Source organism: Musa acuminata, chromosome BXJ2-4 (assembly GCF_036884655.1).
Source record: "Musa acuminata AAA Group cultivar baxijiao chromosome BXJ2-4, Cavendish_Baxijiao_AAA, whole genome shotgun sequence".
In the NCBI taxonomy this organism is placed as follows: Eukaryota; Viridiplantae; Streptophyta; class Magnoliopsida; order Zingiberales; family Musaceae; genus Musa; species Musa acuminata.
In genome coordinates, this window is record NC_088341.1 from 36,376,993 (window position 1) to 36,402,325 (window position 25,333).

At 41.7% G+C, this 25,333-nt stretch overlaps 5 protein-coding genes and 1 non-coding gene across 14 annotated transcripts; 4 read left to right on the forward strand and 2 right to left on the reverse strand.

Moving 5' to 3' along the window:
* The first annotated feature begins 983 nt into the window (after positions 1–983).
* LOC135610603 (small ribosomal subunit protein mS78 (rPPR3a)-like) lies at positions 984–2,646 on the forward strand. Its single transcript, XM_065105309.1, has one exon. It carries the CDS (start codon positions 1,146–1,148, stop codon positions 2,484–2,486), a length of 1,341 nt encoding a protein of 446 aa, XP_064961381.1. The 5' UTR covers positions 984–1,145; the 3' UTR covers positions 2,487–2,646.
* Positions 1,038–1,111, forward strand: TRNAV-AAC (transfer RNA valine (anticodon AAC)). Its single transcript has one exon. It is a non-coding gene; the product is annotated as a tRNA-Val (tRNA).
* A 2,512-nt stretch (positions 2,647–5,158) lies between the features above and the next one.
* Positions 5,159–6,299, forward strand: LOC135610605 (protein BPS1, chloroplastic-like). Its single transcript, XM_065105315.1, has one exon. The coding sequence runs from the start codon at positions 5,226–5,228 to the stop codon at positions 6,174–6,176; it is 951 nt and encodes a 316-aa protein (XP_064961387.1). The 5' UTR covers positions 5,159–5,225; the 3' UTR covers positions 6,177–6,299.
* A 155-nt stretch (positions 6,300–6,454) lies between these two features.
* Positions 6,455–10,217, forward strand: LOC103979850 (uracil-DNA glycosylase, mitochondrial). Of its 4 annotated transcripts, none has more exons than XM_065105312.1 (8): positions 6,455–6,948; positions 7,028–7,292; positions 7,358–7,584; positions 7,779–7,937; positions 8,437–8,467; positions 8,682–8,817; positions 9,100–9,183; positions 9,963–10,217. In XM_065105312.1, the coding sequence occupies exons 1-8, from the start codon at positions 6,679–6,681 to the stop codon at positions 10,027–10,029; spliced, it is 1,239 nt and encodes a 412-aa protein (XP_064961384.1). In that variant the 5' UTR covers positions 6,455–6,678; the 3' UTR covers positions 10,030–10,217. The 4 variants fall into 4 exon arrangements, 3 of the variants coding, with proteins under 3 accessions (XP_064961384.1, XP_064961386.1, XP_064961385.1); XM_065105314.1 differs by having other exon boundaries at positions 8,762–8,817; XM_065105313.1 differs by having other exon boundaries at positions 7,364–7,584.
* A 351-nt stretch (positions 10,218–10,568) lies between these two features.
* LOC135610604 (pentatricopeptide repeat-containing protein At5g66520-like) lies at positions 10,569–13,931 on the reverse strand. Its single transcript, XM_065105311.1, has 3 exons — positions 11,810–13,931; positions 10,984–11,286; positions 10,569–10,842 (listed from the first exon to the last, which is right to left on the reverse strand). Exon 1 carries the CDS (start codon positions 13,706–13,708, stop codon positions 12,038–12,040), a length of 1,671 nt encoding a protein of 556 aa, XP_064961383.1. The 5' UTR covers positions 13,709–13,931; the 3' UTR covers positions 10,569–10,842; positions 10,984–11,286; positions 11,810–12,037.
* Positions 13,932–15,289: 1,358 nt separating this feature from the next.
* LOC135586162 (two-component response regulator ORR6-like) lies at positions 15,290–22,999 on the reverse strand. 6 transcript variants are annotated; one of them, XM_065105321.1, is made up of 9 exons: positions 22,668–22,805; positions 20,983–21,289; positions 19,096–19,280; positions 18,921–19,028; positions 16,205–18,840; positions 16,007–16,053; positions 15,852–15,929; positions 15,713–15,783; positions 15,290–15,629 (listed from the first exon to the last, which is right to left on the reverse strand). In XM_065105321.1, the coding sequence occupies exons 5-9, from the start codon at positions 16,332–16,334 to the stop codon at positions 15,545–15,547; spliced, it is 411 nt and encodes a 136-aa protein (XP_064961393.1). In that variant the 5' UTR covers positions 16,335–18,840; positions 18,921–19,028; positions 19,096–19,280; positions 20,983–21,289; positions 22,668–22,805; the 3' UTR covers positions 15,290–15,544. The 6 variants fall into 6 exon arrangements, with proteins under 6 accessions (XP_064961393.1, XP_064961394.1, XP_064961392.1 ...); XM_065105322.1 differs by lacking the exons at positions 20,983–21,289; positions 22,668–22,805 and having other exon boundaries at positions 19,096–20,975; XM_065105320.1 differs by lacking the exons at positions 15,290–15,629; positions 15,713–15,783; positions 15,852–15,929; positions 16,007–16,053 and having other exon boundaries at positions 18,353–18,495; positions 18,721–18,840; positions 19,145–19,280; ... (1 more) ...; positions 21,138–21,213; positions 22,668–22,999.
* Between the last annotated feature and the right edge of the window lie 2,334 nt (positions 23,000–25,333).

A 25,333-nucleotide genomic window follows, 5' to 3' on the forward strand; every position in this document is an offset into this window, starting at 1 on the left:
AGGAACCACTAGCTTTACAAAATCAAATAGATGAAATGATAGATTACACAGTAACAAATGAAGCCATGAAGAAAGAAGCTTGTTTGAGGCAGCAGTTCGATAGAAAGGAAAAAAGAATCAGCTTTATTCAAAGGAGAAAAGAGCCATGCCTCTTCCTTTGCCTACTCTTCCCTTTTGTCAATCCGACTAATTGTACTGTTTGAGCAATTGTCCAAAATGTATCAAGATAAATTCTAACATCCGAAGAACAAGAAGAAAGAGCTACTGTTTATGTTCCATGCCATGCATACTTCTTCAGATTATAATCAAGAAATAACTTTCAGAAAAGCCATGTCTAGTAATACTCAAGAAAAGCACACTAATTTGACTGCATGCAATTGATCGCCAACATACGCTGGACAAGAGAAATCAAAATAAGAGAGAGAGAGAGAGAGAGAAGAAACATGCATGCTTGAAGGATTTGTCATGTTCTCGCAGGACTTTCATGAACTATCAACAAGGATCAAACCTGTCGCTCTTCTCCTCCTCAAACATGCACTGCACGAATCAGTTCTTACCCCTGCATGCAATCTGCCATCGCATAAACCAATCCAAAAGAACCTCGCTTTATCTCACGCGGAACCACCATAAATTCTGAAAGATCTGTCATGTTCTCCAGGGACTTTCTTGAACTATCAAGAGACGAACTGGGTTTCTCGACCGAGGACACAGCTTCACGCATTCACAGTTCAAGAAAGCCTGTGGAGGACATGTCCAGAATCTCGTGACCTGACAACACGTCAAGAGATCTAAACAAGGCAAAAATGAGGTCTAAAAATGGTGGAAGAGAGAGATGAATATGGTGAGAGAGACGACGGCCCGATCCCGGTTTAAATAGAGGCGTAAAGCCTCGAACCGGCGGGGCTCGATCCGTGCACGTGCCAACAGCGCCTTCCCGCTCGTGCTTTGATCCAACGGTTGTCCCTCGACGGCGGCTAGTACGTGGACGCATCTCGTTATCATCATCATGTAATAGTATTAAGTTACTACGTCACTAAGGTGCCGTGGTGTAGTTGGTTATCACGTCAGTCTAACACACTGAAGGTCTCCGGTTCGAGTCCGGGCGGCGCCATCCTTATACACTATTGTTTTTTGTTTTCCTTTATATGCGCGCGGGCACACGCGAAGAGGCCGAGAAACCTATCACTGGGAGAGAGCCTTCGTGTTTATGCGCTTTCCTCGACGGTGACCAGTTCTTGGCCAAAATGGCGGCGACACTTCGTCGAACGCTCAGATCCCCACTCTTCCGCTGCCGCCTCTCCCCACTCTCCACTACCACCTCGGCCGATGACCCCAAGCCCAGCTCCTCCCCGTCTGACACCACCTCTGCCGCTAAGTCGGCCGTCCGCTTGGAGTCCGACCCGGACCGTCTCGCAGCCCTCTTCGAGGCCGCCGCCCGCCACCCTTCCTTCTACGGCGACCGCCCCATCTACCATATCTCGATCCGTAAGCTCGCCCGCCACCGCCGCCCCGACCTCATCGAGCGCCTCCTCGAGGGCGCTATGTCGGATCCCAAAGCCCCCAAGTCGGAGGGCTTCCTCCTCCGCCTGCTCTCCCTCTATGCCGACGCCGGCATGCTCGACCACGCCGTCCGCACCTTCGATGCCATGCCTGGACTCGGATGCCGGCGCTCCGAGCGCTCACTCTGCGCCCTCCTGTCGGCCTTCCTCAAGAACGGCCGCGTCGACCGCCTTCAGGAGGCCTTCGATCGCGCCCCCGGAGAGTTCGGCGTCACTCCGGGCGTCGCCTCGTACAATGTCCTGCTGAAAGCTCTCTGTGTTAGCGGCGAAGTCGACAGAGCACGCTCCTTGCTCGATGAAATGCCCGAAAGGGGCATCGAGCCCGACATCATCTGCCACGACACGGTCTTGGATGGTTATCTAAAGAAAGGCGACCACGCCGGATTCGATAAGGTTCTCGAGGAGATCAGCAGGAAGAATCTTAGCCCAGACACCGGCACTTACAATTGTAGGATCGCGGCGCTCTGTGCGAAAAGCAACAGCTTAGAGGCGGCGGAGTTGTTGGAGGAGATGAAAGCAAACGGAATCCAGCCGGATCGGATCAGCTTCAACATCTTGATCGACGGGTTCCGCGAGGAAGGAAACATGGACTCGGCTATGAAGGTTTTCGAGAGAATGAAGGCTGTCAAGAGGCCGGACGGCGGTGCAATGTCGCCCAACTTCAAGACCTACATTGTGTTGCTGCAGGGTCTGGTGGAGAAGGCGGAGTTCGACGAGGCAGTGGAGATCTGCAGGGAGTGTTTGGAGAGGAAATGGCCGCCGCCGTTGGAGACGGTGAGAGGACTGCTGGATGGATTGACGAAGAGTTCGCGTGTGGAGGAGGCAAAGGATGTGATGGCGAGGATGAGGAAGGCGATCAGGGGCGACGCGAGAGACGCTTGGAGGGAGATCGAAGCGGCGGTGTCTCTCGGTGAGGCTCCAAAATAATGTACTCGTCATCGGTAGTCCTTCGGAGCGAGAGGATGAACAAAAACCAAGGGAAAGATGGATGTTAAGTGCTTAATAAATATTGTTTTAGCCACCACATCAAATATAGTAGTAGGAAAGGAAAATAGAAGTTGACATTTTAGTCAACGGTGAACACTAAGAGATAAGATCGATATGTGAATGTGTGCAAAGCACAAAAGTTGGCTGCACAAGTAGAAGATGTTGGAACAAGAATAGGAATTTTTAACCTCCCATCAAAACAACGTAAAATGTTCTAAAACGAAATCGAAAGAACGTAAAACAGAGGCATAGATCGATTCTCTTCGTCTCTTGTTAGGAAAACTGTTCAAGATATACTCATAATATAAATTTGAACATACGATGAGGAGGGTGGCAACCTTCTCACCGTACTCTAGAAGCAAATTGATATAAATATCCTTCCATCTCCTCCTCCTCCTCCCATACGATGAGGAGGGTGGCAACCTTCTCACCGTACTCTAGAAGCAAATTGATATAAATATCCTTCCATCTCCTCCTCCTCCTCCCTTTGCGTCTCTTCAAATAACAAAGTGAAAAGAGCTACTAACGAGATTGATGACCTAAGGGGCAACAATCAACAATAAGGAGTATTGGTTAGGAGGCAATGATCGATGATGAGCTTAGGGTTGGAGGAAAGCTCTATAATATTATACTATTTTTGAACAAATTTATAGTATTTTTGATAAATATATCAAAAATTTTATAATTCTATCTTAAAAATATAAATGATAATATAAATCTTATACGTGGAGATTAAATTATTTTACCCTATCGATTGACCCATAGTGTTTGGATAAGAAAACTCTGCTTAGTCATAGCAAGGGTATTTCAAAAATTATAAAACTATGGAAGGTGTCCCTTAGTAAATTTGAAAAGGGGGTATCTCTTTTAAGATTGATATTGGCTAACCTTATTGTGCTATTGGTAACCCCTTATTTTATCCCACCATCTAGAAAAAAATTATAAAATATATTTTTACTAAATAAAACCTCTCAATTACTGATATATCATGTAACTCATTTCAGCCACCAATCAATTATGTTGATAAGTTCCAACGACAAAACTCTAGTTGCATCCCCTCCAAATGAGAATAATAATAATAAAAGAAAATATATTTCATTAAGTGATAAATTGAGGGTATTTATGTATATTTTTATAAAAGAATATCTTAAGAGTATTAAAAAAATTAAAAGAATATTACTATTTATACCCCTCTCAGTTTACTATTTATAATATAATCTTAAAAAATATTAATATTTTAAAACTATCTATTTATAAATGAACATAAATATTATTTTTTTCTTTCTCTTCTTCCTCATCCTTTTCTTCTTCCTTCTTAAAGACGACGTGTCGAGCGGGCAACAAGTAGGGTTGAACAAAATTGATAATAAATAAAAACGAGAGGAGCAACATCACCGTCACCAACACTTACAATAAGCATGGATGATAGTGACAATAAATAGAAAGTCATTAGAGATAATGGCAAGTGATGCCTCTAGTAAGTAGGGTCGGTAAGAAATGACATATATAGTGAGGATGAAACAATAGATTATGGAAAAGAGAAAAAAAAAATGATAAAATCAATAAATATGATATTATAAATAATAAAAATAAATATATCATTATTTTAAATGAGATTATCAACAACAAGCAGCTTGTCAATAGTAAAATAAATAAATAAATAAATAAATGGTAAAACTTCTTCTTAAAATAGGGTTATAAATAACAAAAAAAAATGTCAATACAAACCTCGCAAACAAATCTGAAAAAAAGATCTTTTCTAGGATAATGCCATATTTTTATTGTTTATATATATATATATATATATATATATATATATATATATATATATATATATATATATATATATATATATATATATATATATATATATATATATATATATATATATATATATATATATATATATATATATATATATATATATATATATATATATATATATATATATAATGCTTTTGCACTTTGTTGCATCTCACGCCACCCACTCGTGGATAAGACCTTTTTGAGTTGGAATGGCTTTGGTCCAAACAAACACGCTTCCTCTTCTTAACAGTAGCATGCGTACACTGTGTCGTCCCGTCGGGCTTTGCGGCTTTCCAACGCCATTGCTTTGATCGTTCCTCCCAACTTGCCCAACTTGGAGGACTTTTAATCCGTGCCATCTCAACTTAGACTTTCCCACACCCAACACTCGGTCATGTGTTAGGTGGTGCCATTAGCAATCTTTCATCAGCCTCCATCCCTACCCTTTGCTTACCATTGTTGACCTCAACCGGTCTGCCTGCCTGCGCGTTGATTCGCATAGTACGTGGGCCCCGCGCGGGTCCCGTGTCTCCAGCCAAGTTTGCGTGTACGAACGGCTCGGACAGACCATGACATCATCCTCTCGTCCCTCCTTTGAGCACGATTCGAGCTACGACTCTTACCCTTTGGGATTTGGACAAGGCATCATCCGCTTCATCTCCCTTTCGTGTGGGACCCGTCTCGCGCGGGGTGGTTCCCCTGTCACATCACCCTCGTCAGTCTGTTTCCTCTCTTCTTCCGCCCTTGTCTGGACTCGGCATCACTTTCCTCTCTCCTCTCCCACTATATTTGCCAACATCCCAAACCATTACCGTCCATCCATCACAAAGAGTCCGCACCGGCGGAAGCCCAAAAGATCTACGAGTACCAGCCATGTTTCTTGTGCAGAAGAACTCGCTTCACCGTTTCCCTTTCCTCCCCTCTTCTCCCCCCAAATCTCCGCCTGCCTCCTTGGCACGACCCTTCGAGGACGCCCTCGCCGCCCGCCTCCTCTCGCTCCTCCCCCTCCCCGACTCCTCCCCGTCCCTCGCCCTCTCCTGGCTCGCCCGCGCCGTGCGTCTCCTCGCCCTCACCCTCTCCGATGCCGCCGCCTTGCTCCCTGACGCCACCTCCTCCTCCGACCGCGACGCCGTCGCCGCATACCTCGACTCCGGCGTCGCCCTTCTCGACGCCTGCAACGCCGCCTCCGCCGAGGTCGACCGCCTCCTCCGCCGTCGCCTCCACCTCCGCTTCGCCCTCCACCTCCTCTCCTCTTCCGACGAGGGCCGGAACCCGGAGAAGCTAAGCCGGGCGAGGGGCTCCTTGTCCGAGTGGCGGAGCTCCTCTCCCCGCCCGACCGGCGACTTGGCCCGGTCCCTCGCGCCCGCCCAGCCCCCCCGTGGCAAGCTCTCCGCCGTCCGTAGGGCGATCTACGCCGTGGAGGCCGTCTCCTACCTGCTATCCGGCGTCCTCGCGTCCGCCCTCGGCGGCGGGGACGTCGCCGCTCTCGTCCCCGCCGACCTCCCGTGGGCGAACGAATACCGCAAGGTGGCCGCGGCGGTCTCCCACAAGCTAGCCGGCGACCGCGCCCCCGCCGAGTTGAAGGCGGTGGAATCGGCGGTCAAAAAGATGACGGACGTCATGGATGGGATCCAATCAAACGGTGACGGAGACGACGCCGAAAGCTTACGGAAAGCGGTCGAAGCGACGGAGAAAGCGACAGGCGAGTTGACGGAGTCGTTGGACGCCTTATCAGGCGCCGTCAACGAGCTGTTCCGTTCCGCGTTGGCGTTGAGGAACACGGCGTTACATGGCTTCCGTGCCGGTCCGGCGGGATGTAAATAGTTGTGGGAACGGAGGGCAAACATGGAAGTTTTCGTAGGAAAAAGGTTGCACAGAATACCTATGGGGTGTATAAACTGCTGTATCTTTGGTGGCAAAGAGGAATTCAAATGGTCGATTCAAATATACATTTATCCCTCGGTGAATTGTGTTCATGAATCGCAGTTAATCAATTCATTGATCGAAATAACCATAACTTCGATCGAGTTGATCGTCGATCGAACCAATTCGCCGGCCTAAGTCTGATCTAGTCGACGGTCTTGCGGTGGGATGCCGGCAACCACACGGCGCCAACCACGACGAACGTGTCAAACTAAACCAGAGAGTATTCTAGTGGGTAATGGTCGACCGGTGGTTGGGTCAACGCCATTTTCCACACACGCACATCCACAGCTCACATGACAGCGATGTATACCAGATGCCGGCACGTGCAGTGGACGCGTGAGGAAGATAAGGTGCGGGAAACAGGACCACCAATAATTGAGGTTAAATTAAAGGAGGGGCGATGAGTGGGTGGGTGGGTGTTCCGAGTCCACACTCAAGATCCTTCTTGCGTGGATGTCACGCAAAGGGAGCGGCGGTCGCCATCGCGGGATGGACGGTCGATGCCCCCAACCTGTTCGTCATAATGTCTGGTTTGTCTGTGTGCAGACCAAACCGTGGGAACGTGGTTGCCCGCACGCTTCAACAGAATCGTGCGACGCATGACGACGGAGACCGCCAGAATACGGCAAGCTGGTTTGAAAATTATATTATCTCAAAAACCATTAATGGTGTACGTATATTTAATTGCATTAGCAATTCAAACAAGCCATCTCGACTTGGTCTGACCTGAGCTCGACCCAAATCCAAAGGCACGGACTTTGCCGGTCCCGCCAAAAGACACGACACGAGTCGCGACTGTGCGCGGGCACTCGAGGGGAGAAGAAATGGCCGCCTCCGCCAAAACCCTAGCGGAGCTCCTCCGTCCCCTCTCCCCCTCGACCAAAATCCAGATCTCCAAGTCCTCCTTCTCTGCCCGGACTCCCGAGCAGAAGAAGACGACCGAGACCAACAAAGCCCAGGCGCGATCGAAGCGGGACCTCCGGATCTGCACCGACATAATCGAGAAATCGAGAGGTATGCCACGGACCTTTAGGTGATCTCTCTTTGCTCTCTACTTTGACAGCGTCCGATGATGGTAGATTCAGCCGAAAAGATGGAGTACGCGAAGCTGGAGGAGCTTTTGGTGGAGGAGACGTGGTTGGAGGCTCTCGAGGGGGAGCTCCAGAAACCGTACGCGAAGAACCTGTGCAGGTTCGTGGAGAGGGAGATGCGTGGGAGCGTCCCGATCTACCCTCCGCCGCACCTTATATTCGATGCTCTCCACCGGACGCCTTTCCATCAAGTGAAGGCAGTGATCATTGGGCAGGTATGAACTCTGCAATTCCACATTACTTCATACAGGTTTAGATAATTGAAATGTAACATTGTGTGGACGATCCAAGGAGATTCAAGTTCCAAACTATGGATTGGATCACTCAATTTAAGATACTCGTAAGGCACAAAATATGGTGAATTAGGACATCCTTTAAAGATCACAGTTTGTGTATCTTTGTTCCACAGGATCCTTATCATGGACCTGGTCAAGCCATGGGTCTTGCTTTCTCGGTGCCGGAGGGTATCAAGGTTCCTTCCAGTTTAGTCAACATATTTAAGGAACTCAGGCAGGATGTTGGGTGTTCTTTGCCATCGCATGGAAATTTAGAGAGATGGGCTGTGCAGGTAAATAAGTTTGATCTATAGTGAATTTATTCTTTATATCTTTGTTCTTCTTGGACATAGTTTAATATCGAGCAATGTCTTGCACTGATGATGAAACCAGTGAAGACAACTAGTGAAGTGAATTCATGATTCATTACAGTTGCTCCTTCGCAACTTGGGCAACCAGGGTTCTAGAGATGTTACAAGCTTAAAGGCACATTGGTTAATTTGAGCTGATTTAGAATTCTGTTGATGACAATGGATCAAATGAGAGTATGTTAAGTTTGCACAAGCTAACAATTCTCAAGTTACATTGCTCAATTAAGTAGCAATATGTGTACGAAAAATTGCACACAGTTCATCTTATCGACTAGCTAGTTAGTGTCACCTGTCATACCCTTAGATGATTATTGCAACTAAACTCTGAGGTTGGTTGCCCTCATGTAATTGTTCAACAATTTTAAGAGTTGATTGTTTACTGAACTCTTGTGGACTTTCAACTGACATAATATTCATGCAGGGGGTTCTTCTGCTGAATGCTGTCCTCACCGGTATGCATATTTCTTTATTAGATTTTTGGATGTCAAGTTCATTGGTGAAAACTTCATTATGGCAAGGAAATCCATGTTCATTTGTGATGATAACAATGTTAGTTTTTGTTTAGTTAGATTTTCCTACCGTCATTGGTCTAGAAATCAGCTTTGTTTGCTAATATGGTGTTCTTCATAGTACTGGATAATTATTTTGTATTTTTGACTTCATCAGTTAGGAAACATCAGGCTAATTCACATGCTAAAAAAGGATGGGAGCCGTTTACTGATGCTATTATTCAAATAATTTCACAGAAGAAAACAGGAGTTGTTTTCCTCCTCTGGGGGAATTCTGCGCAAGCAAAATCAAGGTTTGTCTGTTCACTACTCAATTTCTATAATCAGACCATCATCTTCCACAAAAGCAGGAAAGTCGATTAAAACCTTTAACTTAAAAATCATCGAACAGCGGGTGTCCTAATAGATCTTGTTTTCTAGGTGAATGAAAATAGATTGTGGTTTGTATCATACAAAAAATGAATTGTTACCTGTTACCTATTGATTAAATAAAGAATTCCTTTGACTAACTTCATTTTGATTGTTGATTGGTACTCATGAATATCTGCTTAATTTGTTTGGAATTCAATTTGCAGATTGATCGACGAGTCAAAGCATCATATCCTAAGAGCAGCTCATCCATCTGGTCTTTCAGCCAACAGAGGGTTCTTCGGATGCAGGTTTGTCCTCGTAACTACAAATGTTAACAAATTTAATCAATTCCTTCAGATGCTACACTAGATTCCGAGATATTTCAAGGATATTCTTTTCATAAACCAATCAGTACTCAAGTTTGAATTTGCTAATTTTCAGAAGATGGAAGTACACTTTCTTAATTATTTTAAATCCTTATCAGTTACAACTTTGCTGCTTGTTAACTCTATTTGTATGTATATTTGGTGATCTACTTTTCTTTGGCTAATGCATATAAAGTTGCTCCTTTACCATAATCAAGATCTTAAGTCATGGAAATAAGCTCTCTACTTGTGCTCCCAAGATCATGTATCGACGAGGTCCTGATGAACCAGGCTGCCTCACCATGTATTGGATCTAACCTCAAATTAGGACCTTATGATGGTTTGATCTAACACTACACTTCTGATTGCACAGGTTTTTCTTTTGTCCTTAACTAATCATAGTTCAGTGGTCCTTTCTTTTACCTTGTGAGGCTGCATTGTTTCTGGTCATATGTACTCTCTGGCTTTCTCTTCCGATGCTCAATAGCAATGGTTCACATGCAGTAGTTGCTGTTCTCCTCTTGCTACATAGTATATATATTCTTTTCTTTTGTCAGTCAGTCTGTCATCTGCAATTATGCTTAATTGCGCCGTATAATTTGTAATGCATCTGCTCAGATAGCTTTTCTCCTATTACTGGTTTAGAGATAGCCATCCTCATACTTGCAGTCAAAATTTCAATCAACTTAAGGCTCCTCTGATGCTTAGCTCTTCGGTTTCAGGCATTTCTCTCAGACGAACCAGATACTGGAGAAACTTAACCTTTCTCCCATAGATTGGCAACTCTGAGCTCAGATAAATGCCGAATTATCAGGTGCAACCTCGCTACCATCACCTGATATGGACTCTCTAATCCGTGGACGGACCATCAGGCCTGACCAAATTTTGGTGTGATTTAACTATATATTGTTGTATATGATGTAATTCAATTTACCCCACTGTAAGGATACACTTACCTGCAATTTTCTTGTATTGAATTACCTCTGTCCAAAAGAACCTGCTTATATATATATATATATATATATATATATATATGAGCAGATGCTATTTTTTTGATAGAAAATTCAACTACTAATTTCTCGTTTGTTGTTCAAGTGTTTCTCAATAATTTATTGGTTAATCATTTTTATTTACAACACAGGGAAGGTAATGATAATTATAAGGCTGATTCAACTAAAGTGGTGTTTGGGTTGTCTGCTAGTGGTTGCATGCAACCAATCTAATGGTCTTACATTTGCTTGTCTGTAACTATTAATTGCACGCAATTCTAGATGTTTCTTAATTTAACAAGTAACAATGGCATTTGGAACGTATCAAAATTTTACAGGTAAACAACACTAGAATTATTTTATTAAAAAAACAGCATAAGGAACTAACTATATGTCATCCAAAAATTGATATATTTCCAATGGTCAAAGCATGCAACTCCAACGAGAGATATCCGAGTTCCAACCATGGGGCAAATGAGGAAGAACAATTAAGCAGTGTTCATGGATGTAATACCTTCTTGCCCCTCTGCTGGATCTCTTCCTCCTCTCAGAATCCCCCCATGAAGTTTCCATCATCTGGACTGGAATCCTCAGGGAATGAACTCCTATGCGGCTAGTTGCCATCAGAAAAACACATGTGAATTCACTCGGTGATGCAAAAGAACAAAAAAGAAACAATTGGGTGTATTGTTGGAGGTTTTCCACAAGTGTTTCAAAAGAGGGATGTTCTTTAGAAGAACAGAATCTCTCTTACCTTTTTCTTCTTCTTCTTCCCCACACATGTTTCTTTTAGCTGACAAGGCAATTACGCTGCTGCAACGACTCTTCGGATTTTGATTGATCGATGACACCATTCCCAAAATTGGGTTGGTAATCCATGGGATTCACATGCCTCCACAGACGTGGTACTGCGACAAATTGGTCCTCATGAACTTGCAACCACTTGAAACAAAACCATTTTATGTATCAAGACTTGTTAGATCATCCATCAGGTCATCCCCGTCAATAAAAGTTCTTGTTTGTGATCCTGGTTGTGCATCTGCTGCACAGCTATCTCCTGTAAAGCATCACTTATCTTGTTCAGTAAATTTGTCAGGCTTAAAAGAGAATACAACCTCCAACAATTTGGGGTTGCCTACATAAGAACAACATCTTCTCTCTTTTGAAGAGAAATATAAGAGTTCCAAGTATGTAACATTCTCCAAGTAGGTAATTGGAAGCATAACACAAATGGAAAAACCTAAAGAAACATATACCATAGTGGTTAGTGTGTTGTTGCGCAATTGATAGATCTCATGTTCTTCAAGTCTATGCGGGAATGTCTTGTATCTTGTTTAATTTTCTTAAAACAAAAACTAAAGAAACAAGGAAGCACAAGGACTACAAACACACTAATGTAGGAATGCATATAAATGATTGCTATTAATATTTAATTTTATTGTTTTCAGCATTTTGAAAATCTTTTAGAGATGCATCCTCTTTTAGAGCTTTCAGCTTTTTTTTTTTTTGACATCTTCTACAAAATAACACTTAGATGTCATGGATGATATTAACATGTAAACAAGTAAGGAACTAATTACCTCTTTAGCACCACCTTTCAACTCCCACATGCCACCTCAGTCAACTGACAATTAGTTTTGCCTGGAAATTACCGGCAGGCGACAGATATTAACTTCAATCAACACCGGCGATAGGAGGCAGTGTAACTCCACACAGTTGCAAGCAGTAAACTCCTATGATCTAAGGATTCTGTTCAAATTCTATCGCAAAAGTATCATCACCAAAAGACCGAAGTTGACTCCTATGATCTAAGGATTCTGTTCAAATTCTATCGCAAAAGTATCATCACCAAAAGACCGAAGTTGCATGTCGATCCGCTTTATCGCCACCAAAATTTCCTTCATCTGTGCGTGAGATCTGTCTCCGGCAATAAATTCACAAGCTACACCATCGACCTCAATCATGCTACAACCTGGCACTTTCATCACCTTCCTCATCTCCATTTCCCTCCTCACCCTAGCAACATCCTCCCACCTATCAGCTGAGGCACACATGTTTGACATCAACACATGCACTCCACTGTGATCAAGGCCCAGCTTCTTTAAGCTCTCGACAGTTTCCCTCCCTAGTTCTGCCTCTCCATGCATGCTACACGCATTTAACAAGGCACCCAACACATATGAGTCTGGTTCCATAGGCATCTCTCTCACCACCTTCTTTGCTTCCTCGATGAGTCCTGCTCTGCCCAAGAGATCCACCAAGCACCCATGGTGCTCTACTCCAGGCTTGATCTTGTAGACCCCCTCCATACTCTCAAAGATCTCCCTCCCTCTGTCTACCAGACCCATTCGTCCACATGCACTTAGGACACAGATAAAAGTGACCTCGTTCGGCCTCACTCCTTCCTCTTCCATTCTGCTGAATAGATCCATCGCCTCCTCGATGTGCCTACTGTTCGATAAACCTGAGATCATTGCTGTGTATGCATACACATCTCTCTCGGGCATCGAATGAAAGACTTCCAAGGCATTACTGACACATCCACATTTGGCATACATATCGATCAATGCAGTTCCTAGGATTTTGTCCAACTCCATTCCATTCCTTTCTGCAAACACATGAATCCACTTCCCCTGGTCCAAAGCCCCGAGAGAACCGCAGGCGGACAGAGCACCAACGATGCCCGCATGATTAGGCTGCACCCTGGCAAGCTGCATCTCGCTGAAGACTTCCAGCGCTTCTTTGAATCTCCCGAATTGGGCATACATAGTGATCATAGCACTCCAAGAAACTGCATTTCTTTCAGGCATCCGATCGAACAGCTCGCGAGCAGCATCCAATTTTCCCAACTTAGCGTACCCACTCAGCATCGCAGTCCACGAAATGACGTCTCTGTTGGAGCTACAGTCGAACAGCTTGCGGGCGGAGTCGACGCAGCCGCAATAAGAGTACATATGAATCAGCCCGTTCTGAACGAAATCGTACGACTCCCAACCCAGCCCTACGATCATGGCGTGGAACTTGCGGCCGTCCGACAAGGAATCGCGGTCGAGGCAGGCGCGGAGCAGGAACGAGAAGGTGTAGTTGTTGGGCAGGAAGCCGGCGGCAAACATCTGGTAATAAAGGCGGAGGGCGTCGGCGGGACGCCCCCTCTCGACGTGGGCTCGGATCATGGTGTTCCAGAGGAACGCGGAGCGGCAGGGGAGGCAGCGGAAGACGAGGCCCGCGTAGTCGAGGTCGCCGCGGTCGGAGACGGCGCAGAAGGCGACGAGCTTGCCGGCGACGTAGGGGTCGGAGATGGTGCCGGTGACGAGGAGGTGGGCGTGGATTCGCTTGGCTTCGCGCATGGAGAGGCGGGGGTGGCGGAGGAAGGAGAGGGTTCGGAGGTCGGACTTGACGTATTTGGTCAACGAAAGTAGCATCTCCCTTTGGTAGCCGTTGGAGAGAGAGATTTGTTTATACACATATTTCCTATACATAGGCCAATATTCAAAGTCTTTTATTTTTTATGATGCCCCTTTTTTTATTTTTTTTATTTTATATTATATATTTTTTTAATATCCTAAATATTCTTGATCATTAGTTTCTACGTTATCGTAGTCACCTTCTTCTACGTTATCGTAGTCACCTCCTTCGTATCACCTCATATAATTAAGTAGAGCTTTATGACGAACAAAAACGATGAGTCTCAGAAGAAAAGAAAGCGACCACAATGAAATCTCATAGACGACAACCGATAATGATAAAGATAATTAAGATATTAGAGGAAAAACATATGCACCAAAAAAAAATTTTAAAAATGGGGGATCATCGAGAAAAACCCTAAAAAGATTTTTTTTAAAAAAATTATCAAATATAATAAGTAAAATTTTATATTATATTATATTATATATATATATATATATATATATATATATATGTGATAATTTAAGTTTAACCTTTATATAAATATTTGGACCAAAAAATATGATTTTTATTCTTTATTTATAGCTAAAATATTAGTTTGACAGTGTAAACTAGCCAATTAGTGGTTGAGGATTTGAAACTTCCACTTAAGATAAGTTGGAGAGATTGACACATCATGTTTATTTTTACTTGATGAATCATTTTCCTAGTAAAATAACATAATGTCTTCCATAAATTCATGATGATAAGAATCAAGATATTCCAAGTGTTTTTATTTTTTGTTTATAATTTTAAATCAATCTAATAACTGATAGACTTTATTAGTAATTGTCAATCTGACTTTTCTGAATAGATGTATTTGTGACAAGTCTTAATATATTACACTAAAATCTTTGTGGAGGGATAGCAATTCCGATTTCCATAAATCACTGAGAAGATTACTAATTATAAGATCATCTTGGCTCACATTTTCCGTGTATATAGATTTAAATTATTGTTCTTGTTTCTCTGAAATCTTTTGGGATCATGAGATCACAAGGTGATGGCATGAAATCTCATCAAAACTGAATAATTAAAGATATTATATTGGTAGAAAATAATTAGAAGAGCAGTTAACAATGGATTCCAATCACACCCACCACATGTTTCTCACACCATATCAATGATTTTGTTCTTTGACATGTCTCTCTCTCTCTCTCTCTCTGTGACACCCATGTTTGCAGATGAACACAGCCAAAGAAGGAAGATAGTGAGGGATTCCTTCTATATTGCTTGCCATCACTATATCTCCATGGTTTTGAGAAGGAACATGTTGCCTTCAAGACTCTCTCTCTCTCTCCCTCTGACACTAATGTATGCAGAAGAGCACAGCTACAGAAGTGGGGAATTCCTGCTATATTTAATTCCCATCACTATCTCATTGGTTTTGAGATGGAAAATGTTGCCTTAAAAGTCTCTCTCTCTCTCTCTCTCTCTCTCTCTCTCTCTTTGGTTTTGAGATGGAAAATGTTGCCTTAAAAGTCTCTCTCTCTCTCTCTCTCTCTCTCTCTCTCTGCATTTGCAGATGAACAGAGAAACAGTGAGGAACTCCTGCTATTTCTATTCATCAACAGTGATTCCACTGAAAACAATAGGCAATGTCTGAAAACAAATCATGCAAGTGTGGAAAATGCTGCTAGTTTCTATTTCCACCACAACCATTCTGAAAGCCACAGACAAAATGTGAGGACAAGATCGGCATCTCTCTCTCTCTCTACATTTCTGTTCTCATATTATGCTCTCTAAGAACATGTTACCAGAGAAAGAATTCCAAAACAGGTATATGTATCTCCATCGAACAAAAAATAATCGAGCCAATTAAGAGCTTCAAAAACTCCTTTCTTCCTCCGACGTCGACCATCGTTAGCATGCTATCGGATTCGACTGCACAACCGAGACACATCGGATGGTCGAACGGGCTTCAGCAGGAAATCCTCAGCTCCTTCTGCCAAACACCTAAACACCCAAAACAGACGAAGCTGCACTCGTCACCCCATCCAACACCTTCGTGGATTCAGCTATTGAAATGTCTCTGTTACCTGTTGATCCTGTTGGGGACGTTCTCGGACGACATGATCACCACAGGGATCTCCCTCAGCTCCGAGGATTCCTGCAACCGAAGGAGAGGTGTTACCCTGTTCTTATGATTCAGGGAATGGGTCGTCTTGTTGATCGCACCTTTACTCTTTTGAGAAGCTCGTACCCTGTCATCTCCGGCATCCAGTAATCCGTGATGATCATGTTCACGTCCGGTTCCTGCCATCAGATGCCATCATCATCAGAACAGAGAGCTCGAAGAACAAGCAACCACGCGATCATCTCTCTCAACTCACCAGTCCCAGCAGCTCCAGTGCCTTCTTCCCGCTGTCCACCGTCGTCACTGCAACACAACGACGCTCAAGACATAAGTAGAGAGAGAGAGAGAGAGAGAGAGAGAGAGAGAGAGAGAGAGAGAGAGAGAGAGAGAGAGAGAGAGAGAGAGAGAGAGAGAGAGATGACATGAAGCTTGGGATGAACGGCTTGAAAACAACCTCTGTACTTGGAGCTGCGGAGGATCCTGGCGATCATGGCCCGGTCGACGGAGCTGTCGTCCACGGCCAAGACATGGATTTGGCGCTCTCCTTCTCCGCCGCAACCATTGCCTCCTCTCGACGACGACATTACAGACGCAGAGGAGTCCAAGCACCCGCAGGCGACGCCCTCTTCCTCAAACCGCCTTATATACGGAGGAGAGGCAGCAGCAGCAGCAGCGAAGACAGAGAATAAAGAGCAGGAAATCCCAACCAAATCCCCGTTATAAGAATCCCAAGGAGCGCTGTACCCGATCGAAAGAGACAATCTTTACGGATTCGGAACAGGGGTTGGGGTTGCGATGGGTGGAAGAAGAAGTCCACGCATTGACCCACTGACTCATCCCTCGCTGGCATCATCTAACCAGAGGAAAAGGATTGGCAGGGATATCTAATTGGATACCATATCATGCACGTCGACGGGAGGGAGGGAGGGAGGGGGACGAGATCTTTGGATCAGTACCGAGGGAGATCTCGCTGGAGTCGGAGGAGCTCATCATGCCGATGCTGAATCCAACCTCGGTGATGATGGTTGTGGAAGGATCGGGATTGGGGGGAGGAGATATTGGTCTGCGGGAAGCGTATCGAACCGCAGCGACAGCGAGATCTTTTGCCCCATCAGGAGATCGGACAGTGAGCAAACGGGGAAAGATTCGTCTGAGACCAGCAGATCTCATCATGTACTTCCCCTTCGCCAGCCCCACTAACTGAACCGGCTTCGGCTCGGCTCGGCTCGGCTCGGTTCGGTTCGTCGGGGTTTTAGCCGAGTGAAGTTTGGGTATGTATTTAATTTCTTCGACTCGAATCATGGGTTGGTTGAACCGGTGTAATTGAACCGGTGGGGAGGAGGTCCAAAATTATACCGTGGGGTGTTTGATCGTCTTAGGTCGGCAAGTACATATCTACAAGTTTGACCAAAATGTCACCATCAATTGGCATCGAGCTGAGGTGGGTTACTGTTCTTTTTCGAATAGTTTGGTTATATTACTTCATGTGCTTTAGTTAATTATTTGGTTAGACTTTACTGTGTCACAGATAGATTTGGTGAGCCTTTGACTCTTTTTTAATGCTAACCTTAGTACTTAAATTCACATCAAAATTATTTGTGATGTGTTATTGGATTACTGAACTATGTTGACCCCCATTTAATAGTAAAAATTCTATTAAATCACCGCAGGTCAACCACTTTATAATGCCAAATCCTACTAAAAGAATTCACTAATGTCAAGTAGGAAACACCGACTCACAACACTCCACCATTGCATGTGGAAGATAGCTGAGGGCAGTCGACTTGCAAATCAAATGCAATGTCATCCGAATTACTTAAGACACCATCACACAGCATGGCAAGAGACAGACAGACAGCTAAGAATTCGTTGACAAACTCGATGATATGAGGGTGGGAGTTGACATTCACAAGCAGGAAGACGCCGTTGTTTTGTTTGTTTTCGTTTACTGGGGTCAACCTCGACCTCGACGTGCAGCAAGATTTTGTGATTCCAAAGTCCAAATGCCAGCGAAGAGAAGACACAAGAAACAAAGATGCCAAGCTACTGATGTATAAAATAAGTCAACCTATTTCCTATCTGCTACGTACAGATAAAGCATTTAGATGGGTCAACTTGGAAGACACTACGTGGTTGCAATAATACTGATGGATTCACCCATCAATAATAGTTTTAAGCACCCGGCACAGATATATAGAAGAAGACATTATGCAGCAGACATGGATGAAATGAGTCCTACATTATAATACTGCTGTGAGATACACAATATTGTATACTTGTTGCATTCTAGTAAATGATGATTGCTACTGCGGTTAAGGATTTATGTCATGCGTACCGCAAGCATTGGGTTGACATCTATGTGGTCCACCATGAAATATATGCTAACAGTCAGTTAATAATATAGGCAAACTCTATTCAAACATGCCGGTCTTCTAATTTTCTTATTTCGAGTCAGCAGAGACGATAATTTTCTTCTATTCAAACATGCCGGTCTTCCGAGCACAAATAATTGACAAGATTAATGATGTTATATCGATAATCACGATATAACATCATTAATCTTAGTTTCAAATAAGGTCAGCTTAGTTTCAAATCTGTGAGATAAACTACCAATCCTCGTCATATTAGTTTCAAATAAGGTCAGCTATATTCATTGGCATTTCATCAATCTGCACACTGTAATATTGTTTGATTTCTCTTAGCATCCTGAGGTCATCATTTTGGTGCAAAGTTTATAGCCACAAGCTGCAAATGATCACAGAAATGCATGTTTAAAATTATGTACTTGAGAAAAACACCGAGCTAAGCTATGGAATCTAATTTGCAGCATCATGAACAAAGTGAAACATAAAGTGAATGTGTTCGATATTTATGACTGAGCATCATTATCTAACGAAATTAGCTGCCTCAAGTGAACCTGTGTAATGAAGTTTAAAATATCATAAAAAAAATTAACCGCTATGAAGTCACCTTTCTTTTCTTGCTGCAAAATATAACGGCTTGGGTAATGGTAAGATTGTCATGCAGGTCACATAACGTGCCAAATTTCCATTTGTCATGCTCAACAGCAACAAAGAATTGATTGATGCCCTATATACAGCAAATGAACAAGGTTAACATTCTAATAACGCACAGAAGTTAAGTGATAAGAGAACCTTCAAATACATTACCTCCAACATCAGTTCATCACGCTTTACAAGGACTCTTATGGGGTCGGCCATGAACTTGTTGGTCAACTCCAGAATTTCTTTGGGAAAAGTTGCAGATACCAAAACAACCTAGAGAAGTAATTCAGAAGTATCAGCAGCAGCAAACATTGCAATCTAGCACAAGGTTAGACATTACATTTATTTATCAACATAATCAGTGCAGAACCTAAGGGCTTCTTTGGAACCTGATACAACCGAGTCCAAATATTATATAGGACTATAACTGTAGGGCTGAAGAGGGGAAAGCAAGGTAGTGGAGTTGTTAGATGAATGGAGATCGCAACCCAAATTCCTAAATGATCCTTGCTCCTTCTGGAGATCCTGCAGTAAATTAGGTTGGTAGCTCATCTGAATAGGTAATGTATACAGTAAAGTACAACTACATATGCAGCAAAAACAGAAGGGAGGGAGAAACAAGGCTAGAGCTAAGGAATTATATAGAAGAATTGCTGTGCAATAATGTTGGAGAAGAAATCAAAATATTTCATTAAATGACAGGTGTTCTAGTTGGCAAACGATGACAATGATCCAATTACTAACATGCAGCAGCTTAGGAAAGTGACAAATAGGCTCTAGTTTCATAAGAGAAATGACAAAAAAAGAAGACAAGCAAACTGGAAAATTCTACTTACATGGTAACTGAAGCAAATAAGATATTGGAAGAAGAGATTGAGGAAAGGGAAGGAGGGGGTAAATCAAGTGCCTAAATGACAGACACGACAACCTTGAAAAGAAGATACGACACATGAGTGCAACAAGCAACAAAATGCAGACAAGTTAAAAAAGGTCAAATATAGAGAACAGAATAATAAGAGAGATAAAGAGAACAAAAATGGGTAGTAGACACAATACTCTATACCAAAGAACAAGGTATCAGAAAAAACTGACATGGGTAAAATCATGAACAAACACTATTTGATTGACCAAAAAAAATCCAGGCAAAAATAAAGCATAACAACAACAATAAAATCATAGGTCCCAACTATTTGAGGTCAGCTACATGGATCTTTTGCCGCCATTGAGATATGTAAAAAGTCATATGCTTATTTAAGTTTAGAGTACTTAAATATTTATTTATAGTTTCTATTAAGGTCTTTTTAAGCCTTCTTCTACCCCTATTCATACCACTAACATAAATCATTTCACCTTTTCTGGCTATCGCATTTGGAGGTCTCCTAAGCACATGCTCATATAATCTTAAATGATTTTCTCTCATCTTATCCTCAATAGAAACGATACCTAGTTGTTCACAAATAAAAATCTTTTTTTTCCTATCTAAAATGCAAAAACAAAGACAAATGAATTTGAAAAGAAATTCAATCATTCATCTACCCGATGTAGACTAATTTGTTCAAAAATTCTAGATTTAACTGTTTAAGTGATTAAGCATACATGGAAATGAAAAAATAAACGTTAATTTTACAAACTTCAGGATAGATAATGAACATGTATCTCTGAGATGTCAAGAAGTATAAATGTCTAATACATCAATCTTGTGCAAGACTTGAATAATAGGCTTATCACATTGAAGAGAGCTATGAGAATTGGCCTCTCAGCATCAACTGCGAAGTTGTTGGTAATGTATCAAAATCGTCGAAACAGGAGGGACGAAAAAATTGCCACCTTACATAATGGGTGAAAGCAAACAATACTCAGAAAGGGTAGGAAATGGAAAGAAGTGGAAGAAAATAAACTTATGAAATCTTAAATAGTGATTTTCAGTTCGTGCAACTTAGTCCATGTAGGAACTAAGTGTATTTCACATCAACAGGAAGCAAAGGACATCCAACAAAATAGATGGAGGAAAAGAAAGGACAATAAAAAAGATACACAGTTACAAACGTGCATCACCCGACTTCTTGTCCTTTGTCCTGATGTGCTAGACATTATATTCTGTGCTTCAGAGTTCAGAGATAGCAAACATATAGACCTAGCCTTGCACCTAGGTCGCAACCAGCAAACAGCTGAACAAAACCAACAAAATTACTGCAAGAGTGAGACAACTTTCGGTGTTGGGTCATACCTGAAGTTCAGGAGGAAGGTATATGTACACTTCATATCTAATCATTAAAACCTCTGCTCAGCATTTCATCGATCTTCATCCTTTGCCAATATCACCAATTAACTTAATGTTTCTTAAAACATAGCCTAAAACGGTATATCTCTGCATAAACCCACCAGGACTAGAAGTTTGATGGCTTTTGTGTATAAGCTCCTCTGCCCTTGATCATATCACAGAATCTACCTGGTGTCCCTGAAACCACATGAACACCAAGCTCTAGTTTTCTAATATCCTCACCTATGCTCTTTTCACCGATACATGCATGTGCCTGCACATTTATGCAATATCCCACAGCTAGTATTACTTTTTCAGTCTGAGCAGCAGGCTCTCTCATGGGGGAGAGAATAAGTGTCTGCACTATACGAAAGTTAAAGAGTACTTCTAAGAATAACTAGTTAAAAACAATCGAAAGCTGGGTTTCGCCACGTCCACATATCATATGAAATGTTTCACTAGCCAACATGAGGTGTACAAGGTGGAGGTAACAAACAGGTAAATTATGAATACCCAAGATCTTGTAAGACTTAAGACACTCGGAGTACGGATGAACAAACAGAGAAGCAAATGAAATACTAGAATAAGATAGAAAATACTTGGTATTTAAATAAACTATAGCATATGTTTAAGTGTTATCATTTTTTAACATTGAAGAGGTAATTACATTAAATCCTAAAACACACAGGAAAACTCTCTGGGGCTACAAGAGTTTCAGAATAAGAAAAGGAGCAAACGAAAAGATTAAAAAAAAGAGATAAGCCAAAAAGAACAGCGAAAATTACTTGTCTTTAGCTACTAGGAAGGACAAGAATAAATCGTGAAGGTTTTAGCAGATTTAACCATCACAAAGAACTGACTCACGCATCCAAAGACAAACAAGCAAACCATATGATGAAGAGACAATGCTAGTCAAGATATAAAAAGTTTTGGGTCCATTTTATTTGTCATAGAATGAAAATTCCCAACAAATAAAAGGAAAAAACAAGCCATGTTCAAAAGCAACAGAAAATAAGCAAGAAGTGTTTGGATTCACAAATTTCCTTAAAAGGATAGGACTGTCTGGCGTAAAGCATGCATATCTTATCGGTTCATATTTGCAGAATCAAACATTAAAATCATGGTAACTTCAACTTACTTGCTCCTATTCCAATTTAACCTGATATGTCTTCAAAAATGAAATGAATGCCTATAAGCCACATCGTTTTTGGTTAATCTTTAACTAAAAAATTTAAATTGCATTCTTCTGGGTTGAATATCAATCAGAACAACAATTGATTTCTTTAACTCCGGGCACTTTATTGTTTAACCAGTGCATAGGATGCCAAACTTGGTAGCCTCTTTGTATTACACCCTGATGGAAAATATCCTTTAGCTTATTGCTACTTGAATTAAAGGGCAAAAAAGAGGCAAGAGGGATTCTAACTTGTAGAACTCCGCACAATTTATACTCTGATTATAGTCTCAGTTATCGTATAGTATGTTTTGTGTTCATCCGAATAGCTAGAGTTTCCGACACTCATCACAATCAACACTCCTCTCCAATAACAAACGTAACAGTCAAAACAGATCGTTCATATCACCATCATGTAAACCGACCTAAAAGAAATCAACGTTATGTGATATGAAAACGATGCGAGAAACGATCATACTCTCTGGAGGTGGTGTCAATTATCTGGCAAACGTAGAGGGCGATCATCGAGGACTTTCGGGTACCGGACTGTGCCTGGGCGATGACGTCGCGGCCTTGGATGATGGGGACCACGGCCCGCTGCTGGATCGCGGATGGCTTCTCGAACCCGTAGGCGTAGATGCCCCGAAGAAGTTCGTCGCGGATCCCCATCTGGTCGAAGCTCGCGACGGCCTCCACCACGGGGCTCGTGTCGAACACCAGGTTCTTGTCGTCGACTCGACGGCCCGGAGGATGCCGACCCCGAGGGTCCGCCGTAGCAACTGCGGCAGCCATGGAGACGGATCGAAGCGAGACGGGTGGGAAGAGGGAAGAGTTCGAGCTCGCGGAGCGAGGAAACGAATCGATGGCGTTTCCACGGAATCCATCGGTAACGAGCAACACGGGGTTCAGTTACCCAATGGAATGATCAAACGATCACCCTCGCACCACGTCATGTATCCAACGGCTATTATTTTTCCAGATAAAATTGTTTTTTGGACATATTACGCGCTTAAAATTTTCCTTGTCTGTGTGTTAGTTTCTCTAATCCCTCTATTCTCCAATAAGTACGTTAGCTTTAATCAATCAAACTCGGTTAATGATCATTGACCATTACTATAAAAATTGACTTTATTGGGATTAAAGTTAATGCTTACAATTAAATCTATGTACTTATTTGTGTTTGCCTTTAAAGTTTTATAAGCTTGTCAGGATATAAATTAAAATATTTTTCGATATTTTTTAAGTCTTTTTAAAAAGTTTTTTTTCCATAAAGTACCACCTTTTTTTTTTTTTTCATATTATGCTCCTATTTCTTATAATATAGTAAATATTTATTATTATAATCCGTTGCATTGTCTTCGCCTTTGGCTCGTTACCCCCATCCTGCTCATTTCGTATATTCTCCTTCTTTGTCGAATCTAGATACTATCGGTTTCTAATCGAGTCGGTAGCCATGTCTCCACCTTTTTTTTTTTTTTGTTAGCCAATGTCTTTCTCTTTGTAACTGTAGTCACCATCATTCTCGTATCCCCTTTCCTTGATGTTTGTAAGCATTTTGTCATTCTCCTCCTCTTCCTTAATTTCGTTAATTTCTTATGGTCTCCCTCACCTTTATATCTATGATCATCATCAGAATGATTAAAAAGTATATAGCGAAATTTGTTAATAATGATAGGGCTACTCCTATCACGGTATGGGGAGCAAGTAGTCCTGAGTTTTTATAACTTGATTTTATTAATAAATTGGTTGGATATTGAAGAGATGGAAGGAGAGAAAACAGAGAGGGGATGGGGTGACGATAGTGAGGTGACAAAGATAATAAAGAGAACCCCATAGGCAAGGGCGGAGAGGATGGCAATGAGAATTTCATGGTGGTGGCATAAACGACAAACGACAACGATAGACATTTATGATATTATAATACATAAGAGCAAAAAATAAAAACAGTGATACATTTCCAGAAAAACAAAAAAAGAATAACTTTTTCAAGAAAATTAGCCTTATGTCTATACGGTTTTTTTTTTTTCATTACGTGGTTTTTATAATTTATTTTATTTAAATATTATAATTATGAGGACACATTTATATAGTTCTCTTAGCTTTATACATTGTATAGCATCTTGACCAATATGACATCGCCTCGAATACTTAGAAAACATGATTTTTAAAGTGCCAAAAAATAAAAAAAAAATAAACTTCATAAATTACATCATAAGAATCCTAAAATCTTGACAGGAGTGGACACGAGGAGAAATGTGTATAATAATAAGAACCAAAGAAAAAAGAATGGCAAAATTATAATTTTTATTACTGCCAATATCATAAATGTTATTCCACATGGATTCCAAAAAAATTAAATTATTATTATAAAATATTATCATGTTCCAATTTGCATTATAGAACTAATTGATTAGTTTAATAAGTTTAGTAAGTTTGCTTCGATGCAATCTACCACAACCCGATATTAGAGATGATCCATTAACTTAGTAAGTTTAGTTACTAATGTAAAATTCTTAAGTTTGAATTAACAAAAACTAATCCGAATTTTTTATATATATTTTCAATTATAGTTGAATTAATTATAATTTTTGAAATTTTTATTTGTTATTGAAAACTATTACATTCTTTTTGGCAAACCCAATAATTCTATCTCGACTTCTCTTCATTGGTACTCTTTCTTACCACACTACACATGCTAAAGTCTTAAAAATTTATGTGGTATTTTAGAACACTCAAATGCTATTTTCTAATTGTTCATTCATTCTTAATTCAGCCCAATTGCTTTTGTTTTTGAAGGCTTGTTGTTGCCAGAGTGTGCCACTTGCAAAAGGGAGCTCACAGCCATTTCTCCTGTTTCTTCATCATCTTTGCAGGGTTGTGAGCAATCATAGTAGAAGCATGGCTGACTGAATTCATTGCTTTTGCACTGGTTTTGGGTAGTGTCAGATCTGGCTACTGAATTATCACTGCAAAAGCTTGCATTGGTTTCATGGAGCAGCATACTCATTTCTGCACTACTTTTTGGTGTTCTTCAGCCTGTATTATATGATGACATATGATGAGGGCAGTGGATGACATGTCCTTCGTTTTGTTCTTTTGTGTGATAGAGTGGGACAATGGTGAATGAGAAAGTAGAAACACAAT